The 26,283-nt window shown below is 40.3% G+C and overlaps 1 protein-coding gene across 7 annotated transcripts in view; it reads left to right on the top strand.

Moving 5' to 3' along the window:
* Positions 1 to 232: 232 nt before the first annotated feature.
* Positions 233 to 26,283, top strand: part of LIFR (LIF receptor subunit alpha) — a 91,817-nt gene continuing 65,766 nt past the window's right edge. Inside the window, exons 1-2 of one of the 7 annotated variants that reach the window (XM_059916274.1) lie at positions 233 to 543; positions 7,332 to 7,420. In XM_059916274.1, coding sequence (XP_059772257.1) covers positions 7,392 to 7,420 — 29 coding nt within the window. In that variant the 5' untranslated portion in view covers positions 233 to 543; positions 7,332 to 7,391. Of the gene's footprint in view, positions 544 to 7,327; positions 7,452 to 8,128; positions 8,153 to 26,283 lie in introns of those variants that run through there. The other 6 variants (XM_059916268.1, XM_059916275.1, XM_059916269.1 and 3 more) reach the window with 6 other exon arrangements.

Genomic DNA, 26,283 nt, shown 5'->3' with positions numbered 1-26,283 from the left:
TCCCTCGGTACTCGGCCCCCGCGCGCGGCCGCTCTCCTCCTGCTCTCAGGGGCAGCCCCGCGGCGAGCGCCGGACGCGCGCGGCCCCGCCGCGGGGGGCGGCGCAGGGGGCGCGCGGGAGGCTTCCGGCGGGGGCGCGCGGGCGGCGGGGCGGGGCCGGGGCCGGGGGCGGGGCCGGGGCAGCAGCGCCCCCCGCCGAGCGGCGTGCAGGCACCGCCCCCGCGCGCCGCAGTCCCCGCTGGAGCGTCTCGCCACTGGCCGTGGCCGTTACTGTTGCCTCCGTGAGGCTCTGGCGGCGGCGGCGGCGGCTCCCGGGGCTCGCGGAGGGCAGCGGGCCGACCCTCGCCCGTGGCCGCCTGGAGCAGCCCAGCGCTGGGACCGGGGAGGCAATACGGCGGCGGCGGAGGCGGCGGGTTGTGCCCGGCCCCCCTCCTCTACGCCTCCAGCCCCCGGGCGACTGCGGACTCCGGGCAGCCCCCGGGCGGCGGCCGAGGCGGCCAAGCTGACGGCCGGGGATGGCGAGATAGCGGCGCGGGAGCGGCTCGTGAGTACTGGGAGCGGGTGGGCGCGGCGCGAGGCGCGGGGAGTGGGAGCCGCGGAGCCTGGAGCCCAGTCCCGTGGGCGCGTCGCCGCGAGCGCCCGGCGGCCCGCGGGGGGCGGGGGGCAGCGCTCCGGCCGGCTTCGGCCCGGGTGTCGGGGAGCGTCCGAGAGGAGTGACCGGGAGCGGGGGGTGGGGCGCGCCAGGTCGCGCCGCTCTCCAAGCACCCTTGGGCCACCCTCGGCTCCCAGAGGACGCCGACTCCCCGGCTGCGAACTTCTGCCCCACGTAGGGCAGCGAGTTCTGAGGCCACAGGCTACCTGGGGGATGGGAAGGAGCTTTAATTTTTATTTTTGTTAAGGGATGTAATCAACCAAGTGATTTCGTGACCCCGTGCCTCAACTTTTCATTAAACGAGTTCTCTGTCCCTTCCGTATTCATGGTGTATTTGATTCACCTGTATATTATGTGCTTGTATCCGAAGGCGCCATACTGATGAAAACCAGTTAAAGAGTTGGCGATCAAAGTTAGGCTTCGTAAAAGATGACACTTTTAATGCGTCATTTCAAAAGACAGAGCTGGAATCCTGAGTTGTGTCTAACAGAAAACTCTGTGCTTCAAATGCTGTGAATGTACGCCTTGAATAACATGATTCTGACCTCCACCGTCCGCGTCCCCACCTTTGGCTACCAAAAATATATGAGATGTTTTATTTGCAGTTGGGTACCTGTGTGCTCCTTTTTGTATGGGTGTGTTATTGCAGTCAAATATTGATATAGCGTATATACTGATACTGAATGGCGTTTGAATGGAAATGAATTTTTTGCATTTTTTAATGTGTTCTTTTAAGATACATTTTTCAACAGAAAGGTTTCAGTTTAAAGTTTGCCTTCTGATTTGTTCGTTTTCAGTTTCAGATTTGTCTTTAATTAAAAAAAAAATTTGCTTGGAGTAAAATTAAGTGACTTAGTAGTATCATTTAGTCAGGGGTCCAAAAATGATTCTTAAATTAAATCTAAAGCAAATTCCCCTCCCCAGAAAAGAAATATTAAAGTGTTCGTTTAGTGCAAATGATGCTTGCCCCTTCCCTTAAATGCTGATTTTGCCACAGATCTGAACTCACATTTCACTAGTATCGGAGGGTTCCTTGTCTAAGCCTGGCAGGGGAAAGGAAACCTAAGTATAGCGTGTGTTTTTAAAAGCACTGTCCTCTTACTTGTTTCTTACGTTGACTTTCTGTTTTAGAGCCAAGGGGAAACTGTTTATTTGGAGGCTTCATTAGGTAGGTACAAGCTCGATTTAGATTTCCCTTCCAAGGGTTGAATTGAGGCTTATTTGCTTTGTAATAGGTGAGATCACAAGTGCTCCTCTCTAATTAGCTGAGACTGGGATTCTTTTCTGGGAAATAAGGATCAGGAACTAAGCTGTTGAAGAGAACAAACTTTTGTGATTTTTGAAAGCTTTTGCTTGTTGATGGTCCTCACTGAATAATATGTTGGCAATAGTATAAATTATTATAACATTAAGATTTATCATATTAATTTGTGGGACAGGCAACCTATGCACACTGTAGAAGATTCAGTATGTATAAAAAGCTATAGAGTGGAAGGTATACCTCTCTCCCCGAGGCCATGCCTCACTGCACCCTGTTCTCCCCAGGACCCAGGGTTACTAACTCCTGTGTATATCTTTCCAGATAAAGCCTATGCTAGTATAAACATTTTGTATGTGTTCTTTTTATTTGTGTTTCCACAAATGAGGACGCGTTGTATACTCTGTTCTGCACCAGCTCCCTGCCCTCCCCTCCCCGCAGAGTACTAAATCTTGGCAGTCTCTACATCAGTACCTAAGAGCTGTCTCATGCTCTAACAGCTGCTGAGTACTCCATTAAGGATGAACCATAATTTATTTAACCTCTTTATTGCGGTAGGTTGTTTCTACTATTTTGCTATAGAATTATTGTAAAACATTAGTTTTTGAGGTTTTTAAGTGGATTTCAATTATTCCCAAAGGCCCAGAGGCAGTAGGAGCTTACTTCTTTGCATCATGTCCAGGAAATAAATGCCCCTTCTCTCCAAGGTACACCCTTTCCTTTTATATAATTTCAAAGCAATCCATAAGGATCCATAAGTGTCTTTGTGGTGAAGCATGAGACATCAAGGCCAGTTACTAAGGTCATATTCCTTGATTAACACCTTAGCTCTTTGTTTCAACAAAAGAAATAAAAGAATAGATATAAGTTGTTAAGAATAATCTGTAAGAAAAATTCTTAAGAGTTTGAATATTTTGAACATGGAGAAAAAGCTCGTACCTTTGATTAAGTTGAAGATAAAGGCAGTTTATCAGTCGTAAAACTTGTTTGCCATTAGGCACTAACATCCCTGCCTTCTGTAGATTATCACCAGTATCTCATATTTTAATGTTGCTATAGTATGGTTATAAATTGTACACTTTGGGAGAAGGTTATTCATAACTTTTAAGAGGGAGTACGCTTTTAGAAAATATTTGGCCCTTTTAAAATTAAAATTTGAGGTCTCTTAGAGTGCTTTTAAAACAGAGTAAATTGTAGAAGTAAGACTAATGCTAGCTAGCACTTGAGCCAAATACATTATATAATTTGAGTATTAGCCAATGTTAAGCTTTATATTTCCATTATGCTTATTTCTGAGAATGATTTTAGGACTAATGTAAGAAACTGTAATAATCCTTTTTTTTTTTAAACTGACCAAACAAATCTTTTCACATTTAAGGTGTTTTCTTTTTCCTTTGTTATTCAGTACCTGTCCTTGTGTTACAAAACTGCTAATATTGCATATGTTATATTCCAGGCAACTTTCTAGCAACTAAGAATATAGCAGTGCGCAGGACAGACAGATCCCCTTCTAATGAGTTCACATCTTAGTGAGGGAGGTGGATAAAAAGCAGAGAAGCAATAAAGGCAATAATATCAGAGTGATAAATGCTGGGAAAGTGATAAAATAGGTTTGCTGTGGCAAACGGGCAGGGTAGGGGCTGCTGTTTTAGACTGAGTGGCCCTGGAAGCCTCTCTGAGGTGGAGAGATTTGAACTGAGAGTTGAGTGTGTTTTTGGAGAATGGTGACTCAGGCAGAGGGAACAGCACATGCAAAGGCCCTGCAGCGGGGCTGAGCCTCGCATGCCAGAGGAACAGAGGGCTGCCTATGTGGCTGGAATTTATGATGAAAAAGTGGCTGGCAGGAGAGAGCAGGCACTGGGGCTAGTGTCCTGGGTATTTGCATATGTCAAGGAACATTTATAGAAGTGGGAAAGAGACCTTGGGTGGTGGAGTTCCTCCACCTGCTGGAAGCTCCAGGAGGGCAGGCACGGATCTGCTTGTTCCTCATTGCTTACCCCGTGCCAGGAACAGCCTTGGTCAGAATGGGCTGTGAATATTTATAGAATTAATGAATAATTGGAGAGTTTAAGAAATAATCTTGCCTGGTTTTGGTCAAAATACCTAGATTTGGGAGTCTTTTGAGTTTTCCATCTTGGCTCTGGCCCTTGACATTACCAAATCTGGTCTACTGTTAACACATCCTCTCAAATTGTTGCTTTAAGTCAGTTGCATTTGATTTCTATTCCCTGAAATTAGAGTATGAAGCCTTAAAAGCATGCCTAATTTTCCAGGACATTATAGTGATTTCTGAGTAATTTAGTTAGAAGTTCCATCTTTGATTTTAGTGGATTAGCCATTTGCCTAAGTGTAAAAATTTCAGAGATGCCTTTTTTGGTATAGTGAATGTTTGAATCCTTTTGGGCAGATGACAGACTAATGAGCACATAAAATGTATGTATTTTATGCAGGTACTTTAATTCTCACAGGAAGAATGTGTGTGTGTTCTATTTTAGGGAGTATCAGGAACTGTGGTATTTCCTCTTCCCAACTTCTAATCTGTTTGTCATTCTAAATATATGTTCCTTTATATTAACTGAAAGCTTGGGAAATGAGTTTTGTGCCAAGCAATTGTTGTAGATGCCTAATTAGAATCTGTTGTTTTTTCTTAACTGTGACTTTTGAGGTCCTGTTCGATACCAGGAGTTGTGATCTTGCAGAATGAGGGGGGGTTGATTTTTTATTTCCTATCCTAATTGGTTGATACCTGAACCCAATAAGTTGTTCCCATATAAGATAATTTTATCTTCCAGCATTCTCTCTTAAGCTCTGTGCACATGCTATGTAAAGGATGGATTCTGTGACTCCAAAATCTTAAATCAAGTTACCTTTGTTTTTCATCACTCTCCTTGCAGTGAAAGGTCTTCAGGCAAATTGCGGAAGCCCATACGCATCTGTTTTATAGGCCACTGGTACATTGAGGCTTAGATGCTTGAGTTAAAGTACTTTTACTACTACCTTTACATTTCCTTTGTGAACTACAGAGATGCAGGAGTTCCAGATTTGTCTTACATTGCCTAAGATTTACAGCACATACATTCCTTACCAATCCTTGCTGCTCCTCTTGCTCCTGTGAGCAGAGGTTGTGTTGATCAAATACTGTTTTATGCTTTTATGTTGGAAGTTGAAGAAAACCTTCTGGTGGGTGAATTTTTCATGTACTTTTGCAGAGAGGTGAGAAAATCTTGCCTCTACCCATTCTTCTGGTTTGTAGGGCAGATACAGAGGAAGACTTGGAATCAGTATGTGCCAGTAGCTGAGAATCTGTATCTGTATTATTAAGTGGCAGTATCCTGGAAGACCACAAGAAGGCGCTAATACTCCCATAAAGTGTGTGGCTCTTTCCTAAGGGTGACTTGGGATACTGAGGCCCCTTGCCTTCTTCTCACTGCTTGCAGGAGCAGGCTTCTCCAAGGAAACCCTGGATCGGAGGACAGTTGAAGTAGTGGTGGTGGGAACATGTGGTGGAAAATAACAAGTGGTGGCAGAAGTAATGCTTCCCATTTCTCATATTGAAAATGCTGGTGGGGCAGTGAATTGTAGACATTCTGTAGACAGAATGTGCCTTTGAATTGGGGATGAGGGTAAGCTGGAGAGAGGTGAGACTCCACCATCACGACTTAGTGCTGCAGCCGCCAGCGTGCCACCTTAAAGCTGGGTGCCAGCCTTCCCAGTCCCAGGCTTGGAGACCCGCCGCCACACCAGTGGGTCCTGTTTCATGTTTCACGCTGTAGTATTTATAGTGCATGCAGTTCAAAAGCGAAGGAGGCAAGAACATCTTAGGATCCTTTTCAAACAAACAGTTAAAATTGGGAGCATAAATCTTCATCTAACATGAACCTTATCCTGTATCATTCCTTGAAGTTACCTGGATCACCAAAGTTTTACTGTAGATGTAAAATTTGGGAGGAGGGGGCTGAGAGCTTCATTCTGATTTCTAAGGAAGGACTATATATAGTCCTGTATATAACGTAAAATGCAAAGCATTTACGAGTAATAGGAGCTTAAGCATTCAAACAAAACCAAAGAAGGTATAGAATTTAAGGGCCAGAAGGGGCCTCGGATCATCTGGTCAACTTTTTAAAGTTTACTGATAAACCAAGCCCCAGAGGTGTTCTAATTTGCCTAAGAATCCAGTAGTTCCAGACTGGTGTTTGTAACCACGATTTGCTGATTCCTAACTGCAGGGTTCTGAGCTCCCCTCTGGAACAGCAGGAAATTTGTGGGGTTCACTGCTGTGTTTCCATAGAACAGTGCCCAGCCCAGATATTTGTTGAATAAATGAATACATAAGAGAATTTTGAGAACTTAAGATTGCACATTAGCTATAAGATAATACTTATAAAATTTGAAAGAATACATGGTTTCATGAGTTTCTTTTCTTGTTAAACAACAGAGCATGTTGCTATTAAAGCCCAAACTATTAAGCCTAATATTAGCCAGATGGGCAAATGAAGATGTGGAGTTTTACTTACTAGCTTGGCACTTTTCAGAGCCTGGTGTCACTAGATCTTGTAATATTCTTTCTGTTCAGTCTGCTGGGATCCGGTGTCATTCAAGTTTTTATTTTGTATTTGAAAACGTATGTACTTTAAAATTTAGCATTTGTTGTCTGAATTGTTTGCTATTTTTCTAGCTATGTTTTATCAATAGTTTCACTATTTTTAAAACTTAGAGCCATATAGGGATTTGATTGTTTACAAACAAATCTAGCTAACCATTAGGTTTTTGGGGATTGTCACTTTCAAATGCTGCTGGTGGGTGTTTCAATTGTTATAACTTTCCAGGAGGGCAATTTTGTTTATTACTCACCGAAAGCCTCCAAAATGTGCCATGTCCCTTAGTCAGGCATTTCCACCGCTAGGAATTTAAACTAAGGAAAAAAAAATAAAGTGTGTGCACAGAGACCAGTCTATAGCAGTGGTTCTCGCCTACGCGGTGCGTGTGGGCACCGTATTCCTGTCAGGAGCTTTCTCCCCGCACAGTGATTCTTCACTTGGCGGGAAGTCCACGTAGTGGGGTGTCTCGGATTGCGAGGGGTGGGGTGCTCTCCCAAGCTTGGAAACTCATCTCCAGATTCTGGTGACCTCCACAAAAAGTGCACCAAAAACCCAACCTTTAGTTTGCAAAAATGATTTTTGTAGCTTTGTTTATGATAGTTATAAGCTAGAAACAACTTAAATGCTCAATAATAGGGAGATGGATTACTTAAATTGTGGTATATATCAATACTTGTAATGAAAAACCCTTTCTTCATTGACAGTGAGGTAAGAAAGTATTTATTGATTTGGAAAGATACTCAAAATTTGTAAACTGAAAAAGCAGATTGCAAAACAGCATGTGTAAGTGGATCTAAGGTGTTTTTGTTTGTTTTTGGAGAAAGGGGCAGAGAGAGCGAGCGAGCGAGCAGGAGTGTGCAGTTTTCTACCTCTTATGCTGGAAAATGCCGGAAGACTATACACCAGATGTTAGGTGAGAATATCTCCTTGTGCTGAAATTACAGGTGACTACTATTTTTATTTTCCTGAATTTCCAACGTAAGGAGCATATTATGTAGTAAAGAGAATGAGAGCAGCTTCCTTTTTTCATTTACTGGTTAGGCAGCCCACAGAACTTGGACAAGTTCTGTGTCTGATTTCTTACCTGTAAAAGGGAATAATAATATCCACCTCATCGTGCCTGCCAGTAGTATGTGTTAGATAAATGTTACCTTTCCCTCACTATTCTGTTATGATTAAGGCCAATATTCCTACTAATATAGGATTTCTAAGCAGAATAACATATCAACTGTTGTAAGAAGCATTTTATGACATTCTGACAAAATATTTCATTTCTTCTGGTCACTGGGAAATATTTTGTTGAGTTATTATTTACTTTAAAACTGAAATGCTTTCCAGTGCCAAGAAATTTTATTTTGAATCAAAAGCTTTTTTCTTTCTCCTTTGTTTCCTTCTGTATCGGTTTCCGTAGTTCTGTATGATAAGTTCTCAAAAGTCAGGGTCCGATCTTTCTTCCTTTTATAGAGTTGTTAAAATGAAATGTGATTCATTCATTCAGCAACTATTAAGGACCTTTTTTTCCCCAGGCAGCGGGTAGGCATCAGATATGCAGCAGTGGGCAGGGCAGACACGCCCCCACTACTTGCATGCCAAGGAAAGTGACCAGAGCACTTCAGGGCCAGGAGGCACACCCACTCAGTAAAAGGTGTGTTACAGCAGCTGACAATCAAGTGGGCCTCATTTCCTCTCCTGCGATTTTAAAAGAAACTATGTCGTGATGTTACTTTTCAGTGAACACAAACATTGCCTCCTGCTTGTTCTACGAAGTACATGAGGAGCAGACTAGGTTATTTCACCTTGACATTCACTGATGATTTAGTGATGACTTGCATTATATATCTGTGAGAATATCCTGGGCTAATAGTATTAAAATTGCTACTCTATATCCTCTATGAAGGATATGCCTTTTTTGAGATTATCTAGTGTAAAATTACTGCTGTGGGTTCCTACTAATAAATTTAGGGTGGATAGAATTTATCGATACCGCATTTGAGAAATTCCAGCACGTGGTCTCACTGAGGATGAGGGCAAAAAGCCTGCAGTTTAAGGTTTCCATTTGACGGTATATAAGTACATTAATTTTGTAATTTGTTCCTTGTGTAGGGACAGTTTTGGCAGCAGCTGTAAATGTTTTGATATAAAGTACACCCTCAGTGTTCATAAGAAGTGTCTCGGGACCTTTATGGCAAATAACTGACCTTGCATTTTATTTCCCTGATACAGCCTAATAAAAGAAGACAGTTTCATAAATCATTTTTTCTTGTTCCTGTGTAGAAAGAATGTAGAAGTCATGTCACAGGTTGGAGCCACTAGCAAAGCCAATATTTTATTCTTTCTTTATCTCACATTTTTTCCATCTACACCATTGCTTTCCACAGCCTATTCCACTTCATTGGCCTCCGCTGGAACCAGCAATTAGCTTTCTTTTTTTTAGTGGTGGTGGGGGGATCTCTTTTCACAAAGAAATACCCTTTATCTCTCTTGAGATGTACTGAGTATGTAATATTAAAGGGAGAGCAACCAAACTGTGTTGACCTGCAGACCTTAAGCTGTTGTCTAGACCTAGAGTTTAGCCAACTTACTCTTTCTCAAATGCAAACTTCAATAAAAGTACAGGGGACTCTGTTTTGGAACTTTTCAGCTCACTTACAAATAGTCAAAGTTGTGATTGCTGTACTCACGCATTCCATGGGCTGTATTGCTGGGATCAAAAACTCAAATGCTTACAGGGACAGAAGAGGTCACAGACATTGCTGAGAGGGTCTGATCTGCCTTTTGTCTTTATGCTTCTGATAAAAACATAAGGAATATTTTACTTTCTTCTTAATTCTACTACCAGATAGACAACACTGATAGTCTAGATGATTGGCAACTGAAATTTGTCTCAGTTTTGGGGACCAATAAGGAAAGACACAGAGGAAGGTTGGATCTGGAGCAACCTTGAGCTGATGTGAGCTGAGTTTTGAAGGACGAGTTGGTGTTTGTTAAATGGACAGGGAAGAGTGGAGTAGGAAGGACATTCTGGGTAGAGGGTAAGGTGTGCAGTGACACAGAGGACAGCAGAGCCTGCCGTGTTTGTTGGGACTCGAGCACAGGGCCAGTGTGGGTCAGAGGGCAAAGGTAGGTGGGACTGAAGTTAGGCGGCTTGGAACAGCAGAGAGCCTCATGCCATGCTGACAGCTGGCACCTTCTCCGTAGGCCAGGGAGAGCCATGGAAAATTTCAGGCATGTGAGACTGACGATTCAGAAGGGGGCCTCCAGCTTGTGTCATGGAGGCTTGGGAATCCAGAGACCAGGGAGCAACCTGGCAGGAGTGCAGACCAAGGGGAAGAAGCCCCAACAAGGCCCCAGCCAGGCCCGGCCCTGGAAGTTTGTCTTTACTTTCCTAATAATGTTGAGACATTATTTCCTAATAATGACACGTGCAGCAGTAATGACTCTGCTCTTCCCATGCTCAATCCATCATGCCCTTTTCTTAAAGCTTTTGATTAAACTCAAATGGTGAGAAAGCATTCAATGTGTTCAAAGCTATCAAACACAGATCTACTGATGCTTTACCCTTATGTTGCTAAAAGTTTGAGAGATCCAAAGTGTGGGTGGTTATAAAACAGGGAGTAGGTGAAGTGGGAGTGATGCAGTAGCCGCTTGAGCTAAAGATGTTGGTCAGAGGGCACAAACTTTCAGCTATAAGATGAATAAATTCTGGGAATCTATAGTTAATAAGACGGTATTGTATATCTGAAATTTGTTATGAGAGTAAATCTTAAGCATTTTTACCACACATGAAAAAGAAAGCTGTGAGGTGACAGATGTCTTATTAACTTGGTCGTGGTAATCATTTCACAGCATACATATACACGTGTCAAATCATCATGCTGTATACTTCAAATCCATACAATTTTATTTGTCAGTTGTACCTCAGTAAAGCTGTGGAAAAACAATAGGGAGCAGGTTTCACCTATGGAGAGAAAGGATAAGAATACTTTGAGTAAGGTTTATATTGAAGCAAGAATTTATAATAATTTGGACAGTAATAAAGACAACAATAATAGCTTATGTTTCATATTAATAATACTTTAATGTTAGATTACCTACTTACTCATTTTTTAGACTAAAAACGAATCCCTCAATTTTAATACCACCAGAGGACAGGATTTTAGATGTTATGATAAAATGAGGAGACAAGAGAGTTGTCCCTCTTCTTGTTATTTTGGCAGTTACATTACATTATTGGCCCATTTCACTAACCAGTCTTTTGTGTTTTTCCCACATGCTGCTGTTAAGTCATATCTCCTCCAAACTGTATTTGTTTATTTTCTGTGTGTTATTGTCATCATCATAACCATTTTATTTGGGACCTTGAAATTATCAATGCTAAATTTATCCTATTGGATTAGTTTGTTAGATTAATTTGTTAGCATCCTCATTATTATGTGCAGTATATTTTCTACTTTGCCCATTTTTTGGTCCACAAATTTGAGAAATGTGATTCCTGTATCTTCCTCCATTTCATTAATGAAAATGTCAAGAAAAACAGAACTCTGTCACATCTGTCCATAATCTTCGTCCAGGTTGGCATCATCGATTAATTAGCACCCTTTGAGTAGCATTGATCACGTGGTGAAAGAGCCCCCTTCACTCTTTTTTATACAACCTTCATCTTGCTCATAAACATCTTTCAGACGTCAGGAAAGGTCTTGTTCAAAGCCAGATACTTCATGTCTGATTCTGATGCTGGCTTTCCCAGTTCATTGGCCTTGTCAAGTTGGGGGTGAGGTAGGGCTGGGGTACATTGGATTAGGGTCCCTTTCCTAATGCGTTCTGTAATCTTATCCAGGATCAACGTCAGGCTCACATGTTTCTAGTCTGTAGAATCTGCTGTCTTGATAGGATGCCCATTTCCAAGATAGTTTTGACAAATGACAGTTATTTCAGGTTCTGTTGTATTTTTCATTCTCTGTTCCATCTTATGTAGAAGACTCAAATAAATGTTAAGTGGATGCTGTACTTCCACATACTTAGAAGACCTTGTAACCCTGGTCAAATGCTAAAGATTTTATTTTAGTTTTTGTTTTTTTTCAGAAGCATTTGTATTCTAAAATGATGCTTAGGATTTTGAGATCTGGGATGGAATAATATGACCAATCAAGAAAAGGCCATTCAGTGGGGCCTCCTTGGTGGTGCAGTGGTTAAGAATCTGCCTGCCAATGCAGGGGACACGGGTTCGAGTCCTGTTCCGGGAAGATCCCACATGCCGCAGAGCAACTAAGCCCTTGCACCACAACTACTGAGCCTGCGCTCTAGAGCCCGCGAGCCACAACTATTGAGCCCGCATGCCACAACTACTGAAGCCTGCGTGCCTAGAGCCCGTGCTCCACAACAAGAAAAGCCACTGCAGTGAGAGCCCGCACACCGCAACGAAGAGTAGCCCCCCTCGCCGCAACTAGAGAAAGCCCGCGCGCAGAAACAAAGACCCAGTGCAGCCATAAATAAATAAATAAATAAATAAATAAATAAATAAAAAATAAAATAAAAAATATATATATATTAAAAGAAAGAAAAAGCCATTCGAATTCTTTTGGAGAACAGAACTTTCAGATTCCAGCCCTAAAGAATGTTAAAACATTCAGGAACATTTTGGTCAATATCTGTGCCCTGAAATATATGTCTTCAAACAGTTTATATTTTGAGATTATTTCAACAGCAAGAGAAGAATTTTTTCACGCCCATACATTTTGAAACAGGTTAACTGGCACCCCAAGAATTCTATTGGGCCTGCAAATGTGTTTTGTTTGGCCCACATACTGTTTTTTTGAAAAATTGGAATTAGTTGCCAGCATTTAAAAATAAGGTGATTTCACATTAAAGAAAAAAAACCCCCCTGCATTTCTGGCTGTTTTTGAAAACCTTGAAAGTCTGTGATTACACTGGGCGCATGTTCCTAACCGGTGGTAATACAAGAGTTAGGCGCTAGCTGGAGGTCGCCCACCACAGCCCTCCCATCCTCCTCACTGCGTTTCCTGCAGCCAGCGTCACCCCTTTCATCGGCCTGGCCCTCGGGGGATGTCTGGGCTTACACCTGCTGAGTCAAGAGCTAACCAGTCGGAAGTGTACTTTGAGTTTGGAGGAGAACAGTAAGATGGTAGCTGTTTGCTCTTTTGTTTCCTGACATCGACTGCCTGAATTACTTAATTTGTCCTACTGTGATGGTTGGAAGGGCTTGGTAAAGCAAGTGGTATTTCTGCCTGGAATGGCACTCAGCTGGGCAGGGTCGGGGGAGCAGCATTCCTGCTCACGTCCTAGATATCCGAGTTCATAGATGTGACAAGCAAGGTGTCCTGAGAAGAAAACAGCTATAAATTTCTTATGACATTTAAAGTGGGGTAAGTAGGCCCTGGGTCATACCTGTGTGGTTTTAGAGATGTGAGGGGATTTGCCCGAGGTCTCATGCCTGCCACCCAGTCAGTGGTGGAATAGGGACTGGATCCCTGGATTCCTGACTCCGCTTCACTGAGTTTTCTGCTCCACGTTTTTCAGTTTAGTGTAATAGTCTAGAGATGAGATTTATAGCCAGATCTGGATTTAAATACAAGTTCGGCCCCTGTCTAGCTGCTGGACCTCAAGCAAGCCTCAAAAACCTCTCTGTGCCTCGTGTTCTGTGTTATAAAAAGGGGGACAATAATGATATGGACCTCCATAGGGTAGTTATAGGGATTAAAGTCCAATATTGCGTTTAAAGGACTTAAAACAGTGCCTTGCCTGTAATAAACAATACGTGAACAGTGCATGGTATCTCAAAAATAGTATTTATGAATTCTGTATTATGGTAAACTTAGCTAAAACCAGCATTTCAGTCACTCAAAACTATTACATAATTATCAATTTTTTTCCTCTTAGAGTTTAGAAAGGGCATTAAGGATAGTTTTACTCCATCTATTTTGTAAAAAGCCTCCAGCAATTTGACCCAATATTGCTTTTTTATTCATAAATTTATCTATAGAAAACAGGTGCATTCAAAAGCATAGCATTCAACTTTCTCTTCAGAATGTAAAGAAATAACTGGGTGTTATTAAAATATTTTAAGTCCTTACCAAAGATGTCATTTGGATGGATTTGTTTAATTCACTAAATGAATGTGGAATATGTAGTGCGTATAAAGCCCTCTTAGATGCAGGAATGTTGGAAAGACAAACCTCTGCTGTTAGGGAACTTATAATTAATGGGATACGAGAGTGGGAGGGAGGGAAAGAATAATCTTTGTAATACTTGGTGTGATATGATAAATGACCAAAGTGGAGATTCACCACAGTGCAGCAGAAACATGAAGAGACCACCAGTATCTGGACGTGATGGTCTTTGAGAGAGCCAAGAGGCAGAGCTGCCCCAAGCACAGGAGTAGAGGGGCAGTTGGTGTGACAGCCTCCAGACATTATGCCTGGAGTTTGGATGAATGATGAGACTTAGATGGAGATGCTGCTCAGAGCCAGGTGAGTCATTGTGGAAGATAGACTGTGGGAGGCCCCTGCCAGAGGCCATGGGATGAATTAAGTATTGATGTGAATGACCTATGCCAGAGATGCTGATGAGGGCCTGCTAGAGCAGTGGGAATGGAAGTAGGGGTAGGTTCTAGGGCAGAGAGTCAAGGTGTGTTTTGGAGGTAGAACTGGAGAGTAGGTGGGAAGGGTGAGAAGGAGGAGTAGTTGAGTGGGACCCAGTAGAGACTGATGCCATGAATGGAGATGGGCTTGTCAAGGGGCAGGTTTGGAAGAGAAGGTGAGTTTATTTTGCACATGTGGAGTTTTTTGAGAAATCTGTGAAATATCTCAGTGGATATGTAGCATCAAAATATTTTGTCAGACCAGAAGCAAGAACTACAGTCCTGCAGCCTATGAAACTAAAACCACATTCACAGAAAGACAGACAAGATGAAAAGGCAGAGGGCTATGTACCAGATGAAGGAACAAGATAAAACCCCAGAAAAACAACTAAATGAAGTGGAGATAGGCAACCTTCCAGAAAAAGAATTCAGAATAATGATAGTGAAGATGATCCAGGACCTCAGAAAAAGAATGGAGGCAAAGATCGAGAAGATGCAAGAAATGTTTAACAAAGACCTAGAAGAATTAAAGAACAAACAAACAGATGAACAATACAATAACTGAAATGAAAAATACACTAGAAGGAATCAATAGCAGAATAAATGAGGCAGAAGAACATATAAGTGACCTGGAAGACAGAATGGTGGAATTCACTGCTGGAGAACAGAATAAAGAAACAAGAATGAAAAGAAATGAAGACAGCCTAAGAGACCTCTGGGACAACATTAAATGCAACAACATTCGAATTATAGGGGTCCCGGAAGGAGAAGAGAGAGAGAAAAGACTGGAGAAAATATTTGAAGAGATTATAGTCAAAAACTTCCCTAACATAGGAAAGAAAACAACCACCCAAGTCCAGGAAGGGCAGAGAGTCCCATACAGGATAAACCCAAGGAGAAACACGCTGAGACACGTAGTAATCAAATTGGCAAAAATTAAAGACAAAGAAAAATTATTGAAAGCAGCAAGGGAAAAACGACAAATAACATACAAGGGAACTCGATAAGGTTAACAGCTGATTTCTCAGCAAAAACTCTACAAGCCAGAAGGAAGTGGCATGACATATTTAAAGTGATGAAAGGGAAGAACTTAAAACCAAGGTTATTCTACCTGGCAAGGTTCTCATTCAGATTTGATGGAGAAATCAAAAGCTTTACAGACAAGCAAAAGCTAAGAGAATTCAGCACCACCAAACCAGCTCTACAACAAATGCTAAAGGAACTTCTCTAAGTGGGAAACACAAGAGAAGAAAAGGACCTACAAAAACAAACCCAAAACAAGAAAATGGCAGTAGGAACATACATGTAGATAATTACCTTAAACGTGAATGGATTAAATGCTCCAACCAAAAGACACAGGCTGGCTGAATGGATACAAAAACAAGACTCATATATATGCTGTCTCCAAGAGACCCACTTCAGACCTAGGGACACATACAGACTGAAAGTGAGGGGATGGAAAAAGATATTCCATACAAATGGAAATCAAAAGGAAGCTGGAGTAGCAATACTCATATCAGATAAAATAGAATTTAAAATAAAGCATGTTACAAGAGACAAGGAAGGACACTACATAATGATCAGGGGATGAATCCAAGCAAAAGATATAACAATTATACATATATATGCACCCAACATACGCGCACGTCAATACATAAGGAAACTGCTAACAGCTATAAAAAAGGAAATTGACAGTAACACAGTAATAGTGGGGGACTATAACACCTCACTAACAGCAATGGACAGATCATCCAAACAAAAAATTAATAAGGAAACAGAAGCTTTAAATGACACAATAGACCAGATAGATTTAATTGATATTTATAGGACATTCCATCTAAAAACAGCAGATTACACTTTCTTCTCAAGTGCACATGGAACATTCTCCGGGATAGATCACATCTTGGGTCACAAATCAAGCCTGAGTAAATTGAAGAAAATTGAAATCATATCAAGCATCTTTTCTGACCACAATGCTATGAGATTAGAAATCAATTACAGGGAAAAAACGTAAAAAACACAAACACATGGAGGCTAAACAATACATTACTAAATAACCAAGAGGTCATTGAAGAACTCAAAGAGGAAATCAAAAAATACCTAGAGACAAATGACAATGAAAACACAACGATCCAAAACCTATGGGATGCAGCAAAAGCAGTTCTAAGAGGGAAGTTTATAGCAGTATAATCCTACCTCAAGAAACAACAAACATCTCAAATAAACAATCTAACCTTACACTTAAAGGAACTAGAGAAAGAAGAACAAACAAAACCCAAAGTTAGCAGAAGGAAAGAACTCATAAAGATCAGAGCAGAAATAAATGAAATAGGAACAAAGAAAACAGTAGCAAAGATCAATAAAACTAAAAGCTGGTTCTTTGACAAGATAAACAAAATTGATAAACCATTAACCAGACTCATCAAGAAAAAGAGGGAGAGGACTCAAATCAATAAAATTAGAAATGAAAAAGGAGAAGTTACAACAGACACTGCAGAAATACAAAGCATACTAAGAGATTACTACAGGCAACTCTATGCCAATAAAATGGACAAACTGGAAGAAATGGACAAATTCATAAAAAGGTATAACCTTCCAAGACTGAAGCAGGAAGAAATAGAAAATATGAACAGACCAATCACAAGTAATGAAATTGAAACTGTGATTAAAAATCTTCCAACAAACAAAAGTCCAGGACCAGATGGCTTCACAGGTGAATTCTATCAAACATTTAGAGAAGAGCTAACACCCATCCTTCTCAAACTCTTCCAAAAAATTGCAGAGGAAGAAACACTCCCAAACTCATTCTGTGAGGCCACCATCACCCTGATACCAAAACCAGAGAAAGATACTACAAAAAAAGAAAATTACAGACCAATATCACTGATGAATATAGATGCAAGAATCCTCAACAAAATACTAGCAAACAGAATCCAACAACACATTAAAAGGATCATACACCATGATCAAGTGGGATTTATCCCAGGGATGCAAGGGTTCTTCAATATATGCAAATCAATCAATGTGATACACCATATTAACAGACTGAAGAATAAAAACCATATGATCATTTCAATAGATGCAGAAAAAGCTTCTGCCAAAATTCAACACCCATTTATGATAAACACTCTCCAGAAAGTGGGCATAGAGGGAACCTACCTCAACATAATGAAGGCCATATACGACAAACCCACAGCAGACATCATTCTCAATGGTGAAAGACTGAATGCATGTCTTCTAAGATCAGGAACAAGACAAGGATGTCCACTCTCACCGCTATTATTCAACATAGTTTTGGAAGTGCTAGCCACGGCAATCAGAGAAGAAAAATAGAAGGAATACGTATTGGAAAAGAAGAAGTAAAACTATCACTGTTTGCAGAAGACATGATACTATACATAGAAAATCCTAAAGATGCCACCAGAAAACTACTAGGGCTAATCAATGAATTTGGTAAAAGTTGCAGGATACAAAACTAATGCACAGAAATCTCTTGCATTCATATGCACTAATGATGAAAAATCTGAAAGAGAAATTAAGGAAACACTCCCATTTACCACTGCCACAAAAAGAATAAAATACCTAGGAATAAACCTACCTAGGGAAACAAAAGACCTGTATGCAGAAAACTATAAGACACTGATGAAAGAAAGTAAAGATGATACAAACAGATGGAGAGATATACCATATTCTTGGATTGGAAGAATCAACATTGTGAAAATGACTATATTACCCAAAGCAATCTACAGATTCAGTGCAATCCCTATCAAATTACCAATGGCATTTTTTACAGAACTAGAACAAAAAGTCTTAAAATTTGTATGGAGACACAAAAGACCCCGAATAGCTAAAGCAGTCTTGAGGGAAAAAAATGGAGCTGGAGGAATCAGATTCCCTGACTTCAGACTATACTACAAAGCTACAGTAATCAAGACAATATGGTACTGGCACAAAAACAGAAACATAGATCAATGGAACAAGTTAGAAAGCCCAGAGATAAACCCACGCACCTATGGTCAACTAATCTATGACAAAGGAGGCAAGGATAGACAATGGAGAAAAGACAGTCTCTTCAATAAGTCGTGCTGGGAAAACTGGACAGCTACATGTAAAAGAAGGAAATTAGAACACTCCCTAACACCATACACAAAAATAAACTCAAAATGGATTACAGACCGAAATGTAAGACCAGACACTATAAAACTCTTAGAGGAAAACATAGGAAGAACACTCTTTGACATAAATCACAGCAAGATCTTTTTTGATCCACCTCCTAGAGTAATGGAAATAAAAACAAAAGTAAACAAATGGGACCTAATGACACTTCAAAGCTTTTCCACAGCAAAGGAAATCATAAACAAGACGAAAAGACAACCCTCAGAATGGGAGAAAATATTTGCAAAGGAATCAATGGACAAAGGATTAATCTCCAAAATATATAAGCAGCTCAATATTAAAAAAACATACAACCCAATTCAAAAATGGGCAGAAGACCTAAATAGACATTTCTCCAAAGAAGACATACAGATGGCCAGGAAGCGCATGAAAAGCTGCTCAACATCACTAATTATTAGAGAAATGCACATCAAAACTACATGAGAGGGCTTCCCTGGTGGCGCAGTGGTTGAGAATCCGCCTGCCAGTGCAGGGGACACGGGTTCGAGCCCTGGTCTGGGAAGATCCCACATGCCGCGGAGCAACTGGGCCCGTGAGCCACAACTACTGAGCCTGCGCGTCTGGAGCCTGTGCTCCGCAACAAGAGAGGCCGCGATAGTGAGAGGCCCGCGCACCGCGATGAAGAGTGGCCCCCGCTCGCCGCAACTAGAGAAAGCCCTCGCACAGAAACGAAGACCCAACACAGCCAAAAATAAATAAATAAATAAACAAATTAATTAGGAAAAATTAAAAAAAAAAAAAAAACTACATGAGCTATCACTTCACACCAGTTAGAATGGGAATCATCCGAAACTCTAAAAAGAACAAATGCTGGAGAGGGTGTGGAGAAGAGGGAACCCTCTTGCACTGTTGGTGGGAATGTAAATTGATACAGCCACTATGGAGAACAGTATGGAGGTTCCTTAAAAAACTAAAAATAGAATTACCATATGATCCAGGAATCCCACTACTGGGCATATACCCAGAGAAAACCATAATTCAAAAGGACACATGCACCCCAATATTCACTGCAGCACTATTTACAATAGCCAGGACATGGAAGCAACCTAAATGGGCATCGACAGACGAATGGATAAAGAAGATGTGGTACATATATACAATGGAATATTACTCAGCCATCAAAAGGGATGAAATTGGGTTATTTGTAGAGACGTGGCTGGATGTAGAGAGTGTCATACGGAGTGAAGTAAGTCAGAAAGAGAAAAACAAATATTGTATATTAACGCATGTATGTGGAACCTGCAAAAATGGTACAGATGAACCGGTTTGCAGGGCAGAAATTGAGACACAGATGTAGAGAACAAACATTTGTTCACCAAGGGGGAAAGTGGCGGGGGGTCGGGGTGGTGCTGTGATGAATTGGGAGATTGGGATTGACATGTATACACTGATGTGTATCAAATGGATAACTAATGAGAACCTGCTGTATTAAAAATAGAAAACAAAAAACAAAAGAAAAACATTAATGAAACACTAAGGACACTATGAACCAAGAAAGTTTGGGAATTAAATGAGAGGATAGCTCAAGTGCTTAGGGATTCCAGTATCATATTTTAGTCTGCCTTGTGCATGCAGGAGAATAATACTGAAATTCAACCTCTGCTATGTTATAAGAATCTAGCTTATGTTTTTTCTGAATGTCCTAGGAATTTTTTATACACTGTCACCCAGATTTTTTGTTTCTCGGGATCCTGACATTCCTCTCTGTCTGTTTTGGTCATCATTCCAGCGAGGACTTCCCTGTTCATTCAAGAGCCTGTTCCTTATCAACTTCAGCATATCATAACAAATTGGAGCACATCACTCAAGTGCTTAAAACCCTTCGAAGGCCCCTGCTGCTCCAGCATCAAGTCCCTGCTCTGCCTGGAAGACCAGGCCCTTCCAGTGGCCACCAACGGTCTGCCTCCATGCCCTCCACAGTACAGCTGAAGACCGGTGACTCCCCAAACCTCCTCACTCCCACAGGCCTCAGGCCTCTCCTTAAACCACAGCTCCAGCGAATGGCCCTTTCCACCCACCCATATTCTCCACTCGCCAACGGTTCCCATCTTTCAGAGGCCCCTGGAAGCCCCACCCCACTGAAGAGGGACATCTATCCATTCAGGTCTCACCTCAGCTCTGCTATAATAGGAGTGACTTCAACAGCCTTCAAGAAATGTCAACAAGCGTCTATCAGACAAATGAACTTGTTTCTTCCTTCTATCACAGAGGTGAAACACTCTACTATTATAGTAAAGAAATGACCTGAAGAACATTCCTTCTTGTTTAAAAACATGTCAAGAGATTTTTAACATGAAAGAAAGCATGATAAAAGCTCACCTTCAAAAAGAACCAGGAACAGCTCTGTTCCCCAGTCCATACTTCCCCACACTCTCTACTATCAAGGGTTATCTTTTTTTTTTTTAATTTTAATCGTCCAGCTGCTAGCCATAAATCTCATTTCCTTGCTTATGTAATCAAAATACATTTTCATGTTTATTGGTGATTTACAATGCTTTATTTGTACACTGCTTATTCTATCTTTTGTCTGCCTTTTTAATTAGGCATTAATCTGTTCCTTACTGCTCAATTAGAAAGAAATATCACAATGTGCATATTAACTGTGTTATATACAGCAAATATATTTCCCAGTTTGTTCTCTTCCTTTCTAGCGAAGTTTTTGTTTGACTTTCATTAAGTCATATTTCTCAGTTTTGTCCTTTATAGTTTCTGACCATAAACTTCTTTCTCATGTGAAGATTTCATAAATTGTCACCTATATTGTCTTCAAGTACAATTAAGGCTTTTAACATTTTAAGGTTTAATCCATATAAAATTAATTCTGGTGAACAATATGAGTCAGGGGCCCAGCTTTCCCCTCTCCCCACCAAATGCTACCACTTGTCCCAACACTTTTTATTAAATAACCCAATCCTTCCTCCACTGACTTGAGATGCCATTAGGACCCCATTCCTTCTCAACTTCCTTGGTGGAACTCCAATAACCCACTGCTCCTTCACCCCACATTCCTCACTGAACAGCATCCTCTACTCTTGTGGCTTTAACCATCATTTATAACTGATGACTTCTAAATACATATTTCCAGGTATCTTCCCAGTTACTGATTAACCATCTACTGGACAATTCCTTGCTTATCTGCACAAATCCACTCAAATGAAGTCCTTCAGGAATGACAAAATATACATTTTAAAAATTTGTTTATTTTATTTTTTTTTATCCAGCAGGATCTCATTAGTTATCCATTTTGTACATATTCATGTATACGTGTCAATCCCAATCTCCCAATTCATCACACCACCAACCCCCCACCCCCACCATTTCCCCCCCCTGGTGTCCATATGTTTGTTCTCTACATCTGTGTCTCGATTTCTGCCCTGCAAACCGGTTCATCTGTGCCATTTTTCTAGGTTCCACATATATACCTTAATATACGATATTTATTTTCCTCTTTCTGACTTACTTCACTCAGTATGACAGTCTCTAGATCCATCCATGTCTCTACAAATGACCCAATTACGTTCCTTTTTATGGCTGAGTAATATTCCATTGTATATATGTACCACATCTTCTTTATCCATTTGTCTGTCGATGCCCATTTAGGTTGCTTCCATGTCCTGGCTATTGTAAATAGTGCTGCAGTGAACATTGGGGTGCATGTGTCCTTTTGAATTATGGTTTTCGCTGGGTATATGCCCAGTAGTGGGATTGCTGGATCACATGGTAATTCTATATTTAGTTTTTTAAGGAACCTCCATACTGTTCTCCATAGTGGCTGTATCAATTTACATTCCCACCAACAGTGCAAGAGGGTTCCCTCTTCTCCACACCCTCTCCAGCATTTGTTCTTTGTAGAGTTTCGGATGATTCCCATTCTAACTGGTGTGAAGTGATATCTCATGTAGTTTTGATTCGCATTTCTCTAATAATTAGTGATGTTGAGCAGCTTTTCATGCGCTTCCTGGCCATCTGTATGTCTTCTTTGGAGAAATATCTATTTAGGTCTTCTGCCCATTTTTGGATTGGGTTGTATGTTTTTTTTAATGTTGAGCTGCATGAGCTGTTTATATATTTTGGAGATTAATCCTTTGTCCATTGATTCCTTTGCAAATATTTTCTCCCATTCTGAGGGTTGTCTTTTCGTCTTGTTTATGATTTCCTTTGCTGTGGAAAAGCTTTGAAGTGTCATTAGGTCCCATTTGTTTACTTTTGTTTTTATTTCCATTACTCTAGGAGGTGGATCAAAAAAGATCTTGCTGTGATTTATGTCAAAGAGTGTTCTTCCTATGTTTTCCTCTAAGAGTTTTATAGTGTCTGGCCTTACACTTAGGTCTTTAATCCATTTTGAGTTTATTTTTGTGTATGGTGTTAGGGAGTGTTCTAATTTCCTTCTTTTACATGTAGCTGTCCAGTTTTCCCAGCACGACTTATTGAAGAGACTGTCTTTTCTCCATTGTCTATCCTTGCCTCCTTTGTCATAGATTAGTTGACCATAGGTGCGTGGGTTTATCTCTGGGCTTTCTAACTTGTTCCATTGATCTATGTTTCTGTTTTTGTGCCAGTACCATATTGTCTTGATTACTGTAGCTTTGTAGTATAGTCTGAAGTCAGGGAATCTGATTCCTCCAGCTCCATTTTTTTCCCTCAAGACTGCTTTAGCTATTCGGGGTCTTTTGTGTCTCCATACAAATTTTAAGACTTTTTGTTCTAGTTCTGTAAAAAATGCCATTGGTAATTTGATAGGGATTGCACTGAATCTGTAGATTGCTTTGGGTAATATAGTCATTTTCACAATGTTGATTCTTCCAATCCAAGAATATGGTATATCTCTCCATCTGTTTGTATCATCTTTACTTTCTTTCATCAGTGTCTTATAGTTTTCTGCATACAGGTCTTTTGTTTCCCTAGGTAGGTTTATTCCTAGGTATTTTATTCTTTTTGTGGCAGTGGTAAATGGGAGTGTTTCCTTAATTTCTCTTTCAGATTTTTCATCATTAGTGCATATGAATGCAAGAGATTTCTGTGCATTAGTTTTGTATCCTGCAACTTTTACCAAATTCATTGATTAGCCCTAGTAGTTTTCTGGTGGCATCTTTAGGATTTTCTATGTATAGTATCATGTCTTCTGCAAACAGTGATAGTTTTACTTCTCCTTTTCCAATACGTATTCCTTCTATTTCTTTTTCTTCTCTGATTGCCGTGGCTAGGACTTCCAAAACTATGTTGAATAATAGCGGTGAGAGTGGACATCCTTGTCTTGTTCCTGATCTTAGAAGACATGCATTCAGTCTTTCACCATTGAGAATGATGTCTGCTGTGGGTTTGCCGTATATGGCCTTCATTCTGTTGAGGTAGGTTCCCTCTATGCCCACTTTCTGGAGAGTGTTTATCATAAATGGGTGTTGAATTTTGTCAAAAGCTTTTCCTGCATCTATTGAGATGATCATATGGTTTTTATTCTTCAGTCTGTTAATATGGTGTATCACATTGATTGATTTGCGTATATTGAAGAACCCTTGCATCCCTGGGATAAATCCCACTTTATCATGGTGTATGATCCTTTTAATGTGTTGTTGGAATCTGTTTGCTAGTATTTTGTTGAGGATTCTTGCATCTATATTCATCAGTGATATTGGTCTGTAATTTTCTTTTTTTGTAGTATCTTTCTCTGGTTTTGGTATCAGGGTGATGGTGGCCTCATAGAATGAGTTTGGGAGTGTTTCTTCCTCTGCAATTTTTTGGAAGAGTTTGAGAAGGATGGGTGTTAGCTCTTCTCTAAATGTTTGATAGAATTCACCTGTGAAGCCATCTGGTCCTGGACTTTTGTTTGTTGGAAGATTTTTAATCACAGTTTCAATTTCATTACTTGTGATTGGTCTGTTCATATTTTCTATTTCTTCCTGCTTCAGTCTTGGAAGGTTATACCTTTTTATGAATTTGTCCATTTCTTCCAGTTTGTCCATTTTATTGGCATAGAGTTGCCTGTAGTAGTCTCTTAGGATGCTTTGTATTTCTGCAGTGTCTTTTGTAACTTCTCCTTTTTCATTTCTAATTTTATTGATTTGAGTCCTCTCCCTCTTTTTCTTGATGAGTCTGGTTAATGGTTTATCAATTTTGTTTATCTTGTCAAAGAACCAGCTTTTAATTTTATTGATCTTTGCTACTGTTTTCTTTGTTCCTATTTCATTTATTTCTGCTCTGATCTTTATGAGTTCTTTCCTTCTGCTAACTTTGGGTTTTGTTTGTTCTTCTTTCTCTAGTTCCTTTAAGTGTAAGGTTAGATTGTTTATTTGAGATGGTTGTTGTGTCTTGAGGTAGGATTGTATTGCTATAAACTTCCCTCTTAGAACTGCTTTTGCTGCATCCCATAGGTTTTGGATCGTTGTGTTTTCATTGTCATTTGTCTCTAGGTATTTTTTGGTTTCCTCTTTGATTTTTTCAGTCATCTCTTGGTTATTTAGTAATGTATTGTTTAGCCTCCATGTGTTTGTGTTTTTTTACCTTTTTTCCCCTGTAATTGATTTCTAATCTCATAGCATTGTGGTCAGAAAAGATGCTTGATATGATTTCAATTTTCTTCAATTTACTGAGGCTTGATTGTGATCCAAGATATGATCTATCCTGGAGAATGTTCCGTGTGCACTTGAGAAGAAAGTGTAATCTGCTGTTTTTAGATGGAATGTCCTATAAATATCAATTAAATCTATCTGGTCTATTGTGTCATTGAAAGCTTCTGTTTCCTTATTTATTTTCATTTTGGATGATCTGTCCATTGGTGTAAGTGAGGTGTTAAAGTCCCCCACTATTATTGTGTTACTGTCAATTTCCTCTTTTATGGCTGTTAGCAGTTGCCTTATGTATTGAGGTGCTCCTATGTTGGGTGCATATATATTTATAATTGTTATATCTTCTTCTTGGATTGATCCCTTGATCATTATGTAGTGTCCTTCCTTGTCTCTTGTAACATTCTTTATTTTAAAGTCTATTTTATCTGATATGAGTACTGCTTCTCCAGCTTTCTTTTGATTTCCATTTGCATGGAATACCTTTTTCCACCCTCTCACTTTAACTCTGTATGTGTCCCTAGGTCTGAAGTGGGTCTCTTGTAGACAGCATATATATGGGTCTTGTTTTTGTATCCATTCAGCGAGCCTGTGTCTTTTGGTTGGAGCATTTAATCCATTCACGTTTAAGATAATTATCGATATGTATGTTCCTATTACCATTTTCTTAATTGTTTTGGGTTTGTTTTTGTAGGTCCTTTTCTTCTCTTGTGTTTCCCACTTAGAGAAGTTCCTTTAGCATTTGTTGTAGAGCTGGTTTGGTGGTGCTGAATTCTCTTAGCTTTTGCTTGTCTGTAACGCTTTTGATTTCTCCATCGAATCTGGATGAGATCCTTGCTGGGTAGAGTAATCTTGGTTGTAAGTTCTTCCCTTTCATCACTTTAAGTACATCATGCCACTCCCTCTGGCTTGTAGTGTTTCTGCTGAGAAATCAGCTGTTAACCTTATGGGAGTTCCCTTGTATGTTATTTGTCGTTTTTCCCTTGCTGCTTTCAATCATTTTTCTTTGTCTTTAATTTTTGCCAATTTGGTTACTATGTATCTCGGCGTGTTTCTCCTAGGGTTTATCCTGTATGGGACTCGTTGCGCTTCCTGGACTTGGGTGGCTATTTCCTTTCCCATGTTAGGGAAGTTTTCGACTATAATCTCTTCAAATATTTTCTCTGGTCCTTTCTCTCTCTCTTCTTCTGGGACCCCTATAATGCAAATGTTGTTGCATTTAATGTTGTCCCAGAGGTCTCTTAGGCTTTCTTCATTTCTTTTCATTCTTTTTTCTTTATTCTGTTCTGCATCAGTGAATTCCACCACTCTGTCTTCCAGGTCACTTATCCATTTTTCTGCCTCAGTTATTCTGCTATTGATTCCTTCTAGTGTATTTTTCATTTCAGTTATTGTATTGTTCATCTCTGTTTGCTTGTTCTTTAATTCTTCTAGGTCTTTGTT

The sequence above is a fragment of the Balaenoptera ricei genome, chromosome 3 (genome assembly GCF_028023285.1).
Source record: "Balaenoptera ricei isolate mBalRic1 chromosome 3, mBalRic1.hap2, whole genome shotgun sequence".
NCBI lineage: Eukaryota > Metazoa > Chordata > Mammalia > Artiodactyla > Balaenopteridae > Balaenoptera > Balaenoptera ricei.
This window is presented reverse-complemented; position numbering and strand designations above follow the sequence as displayed.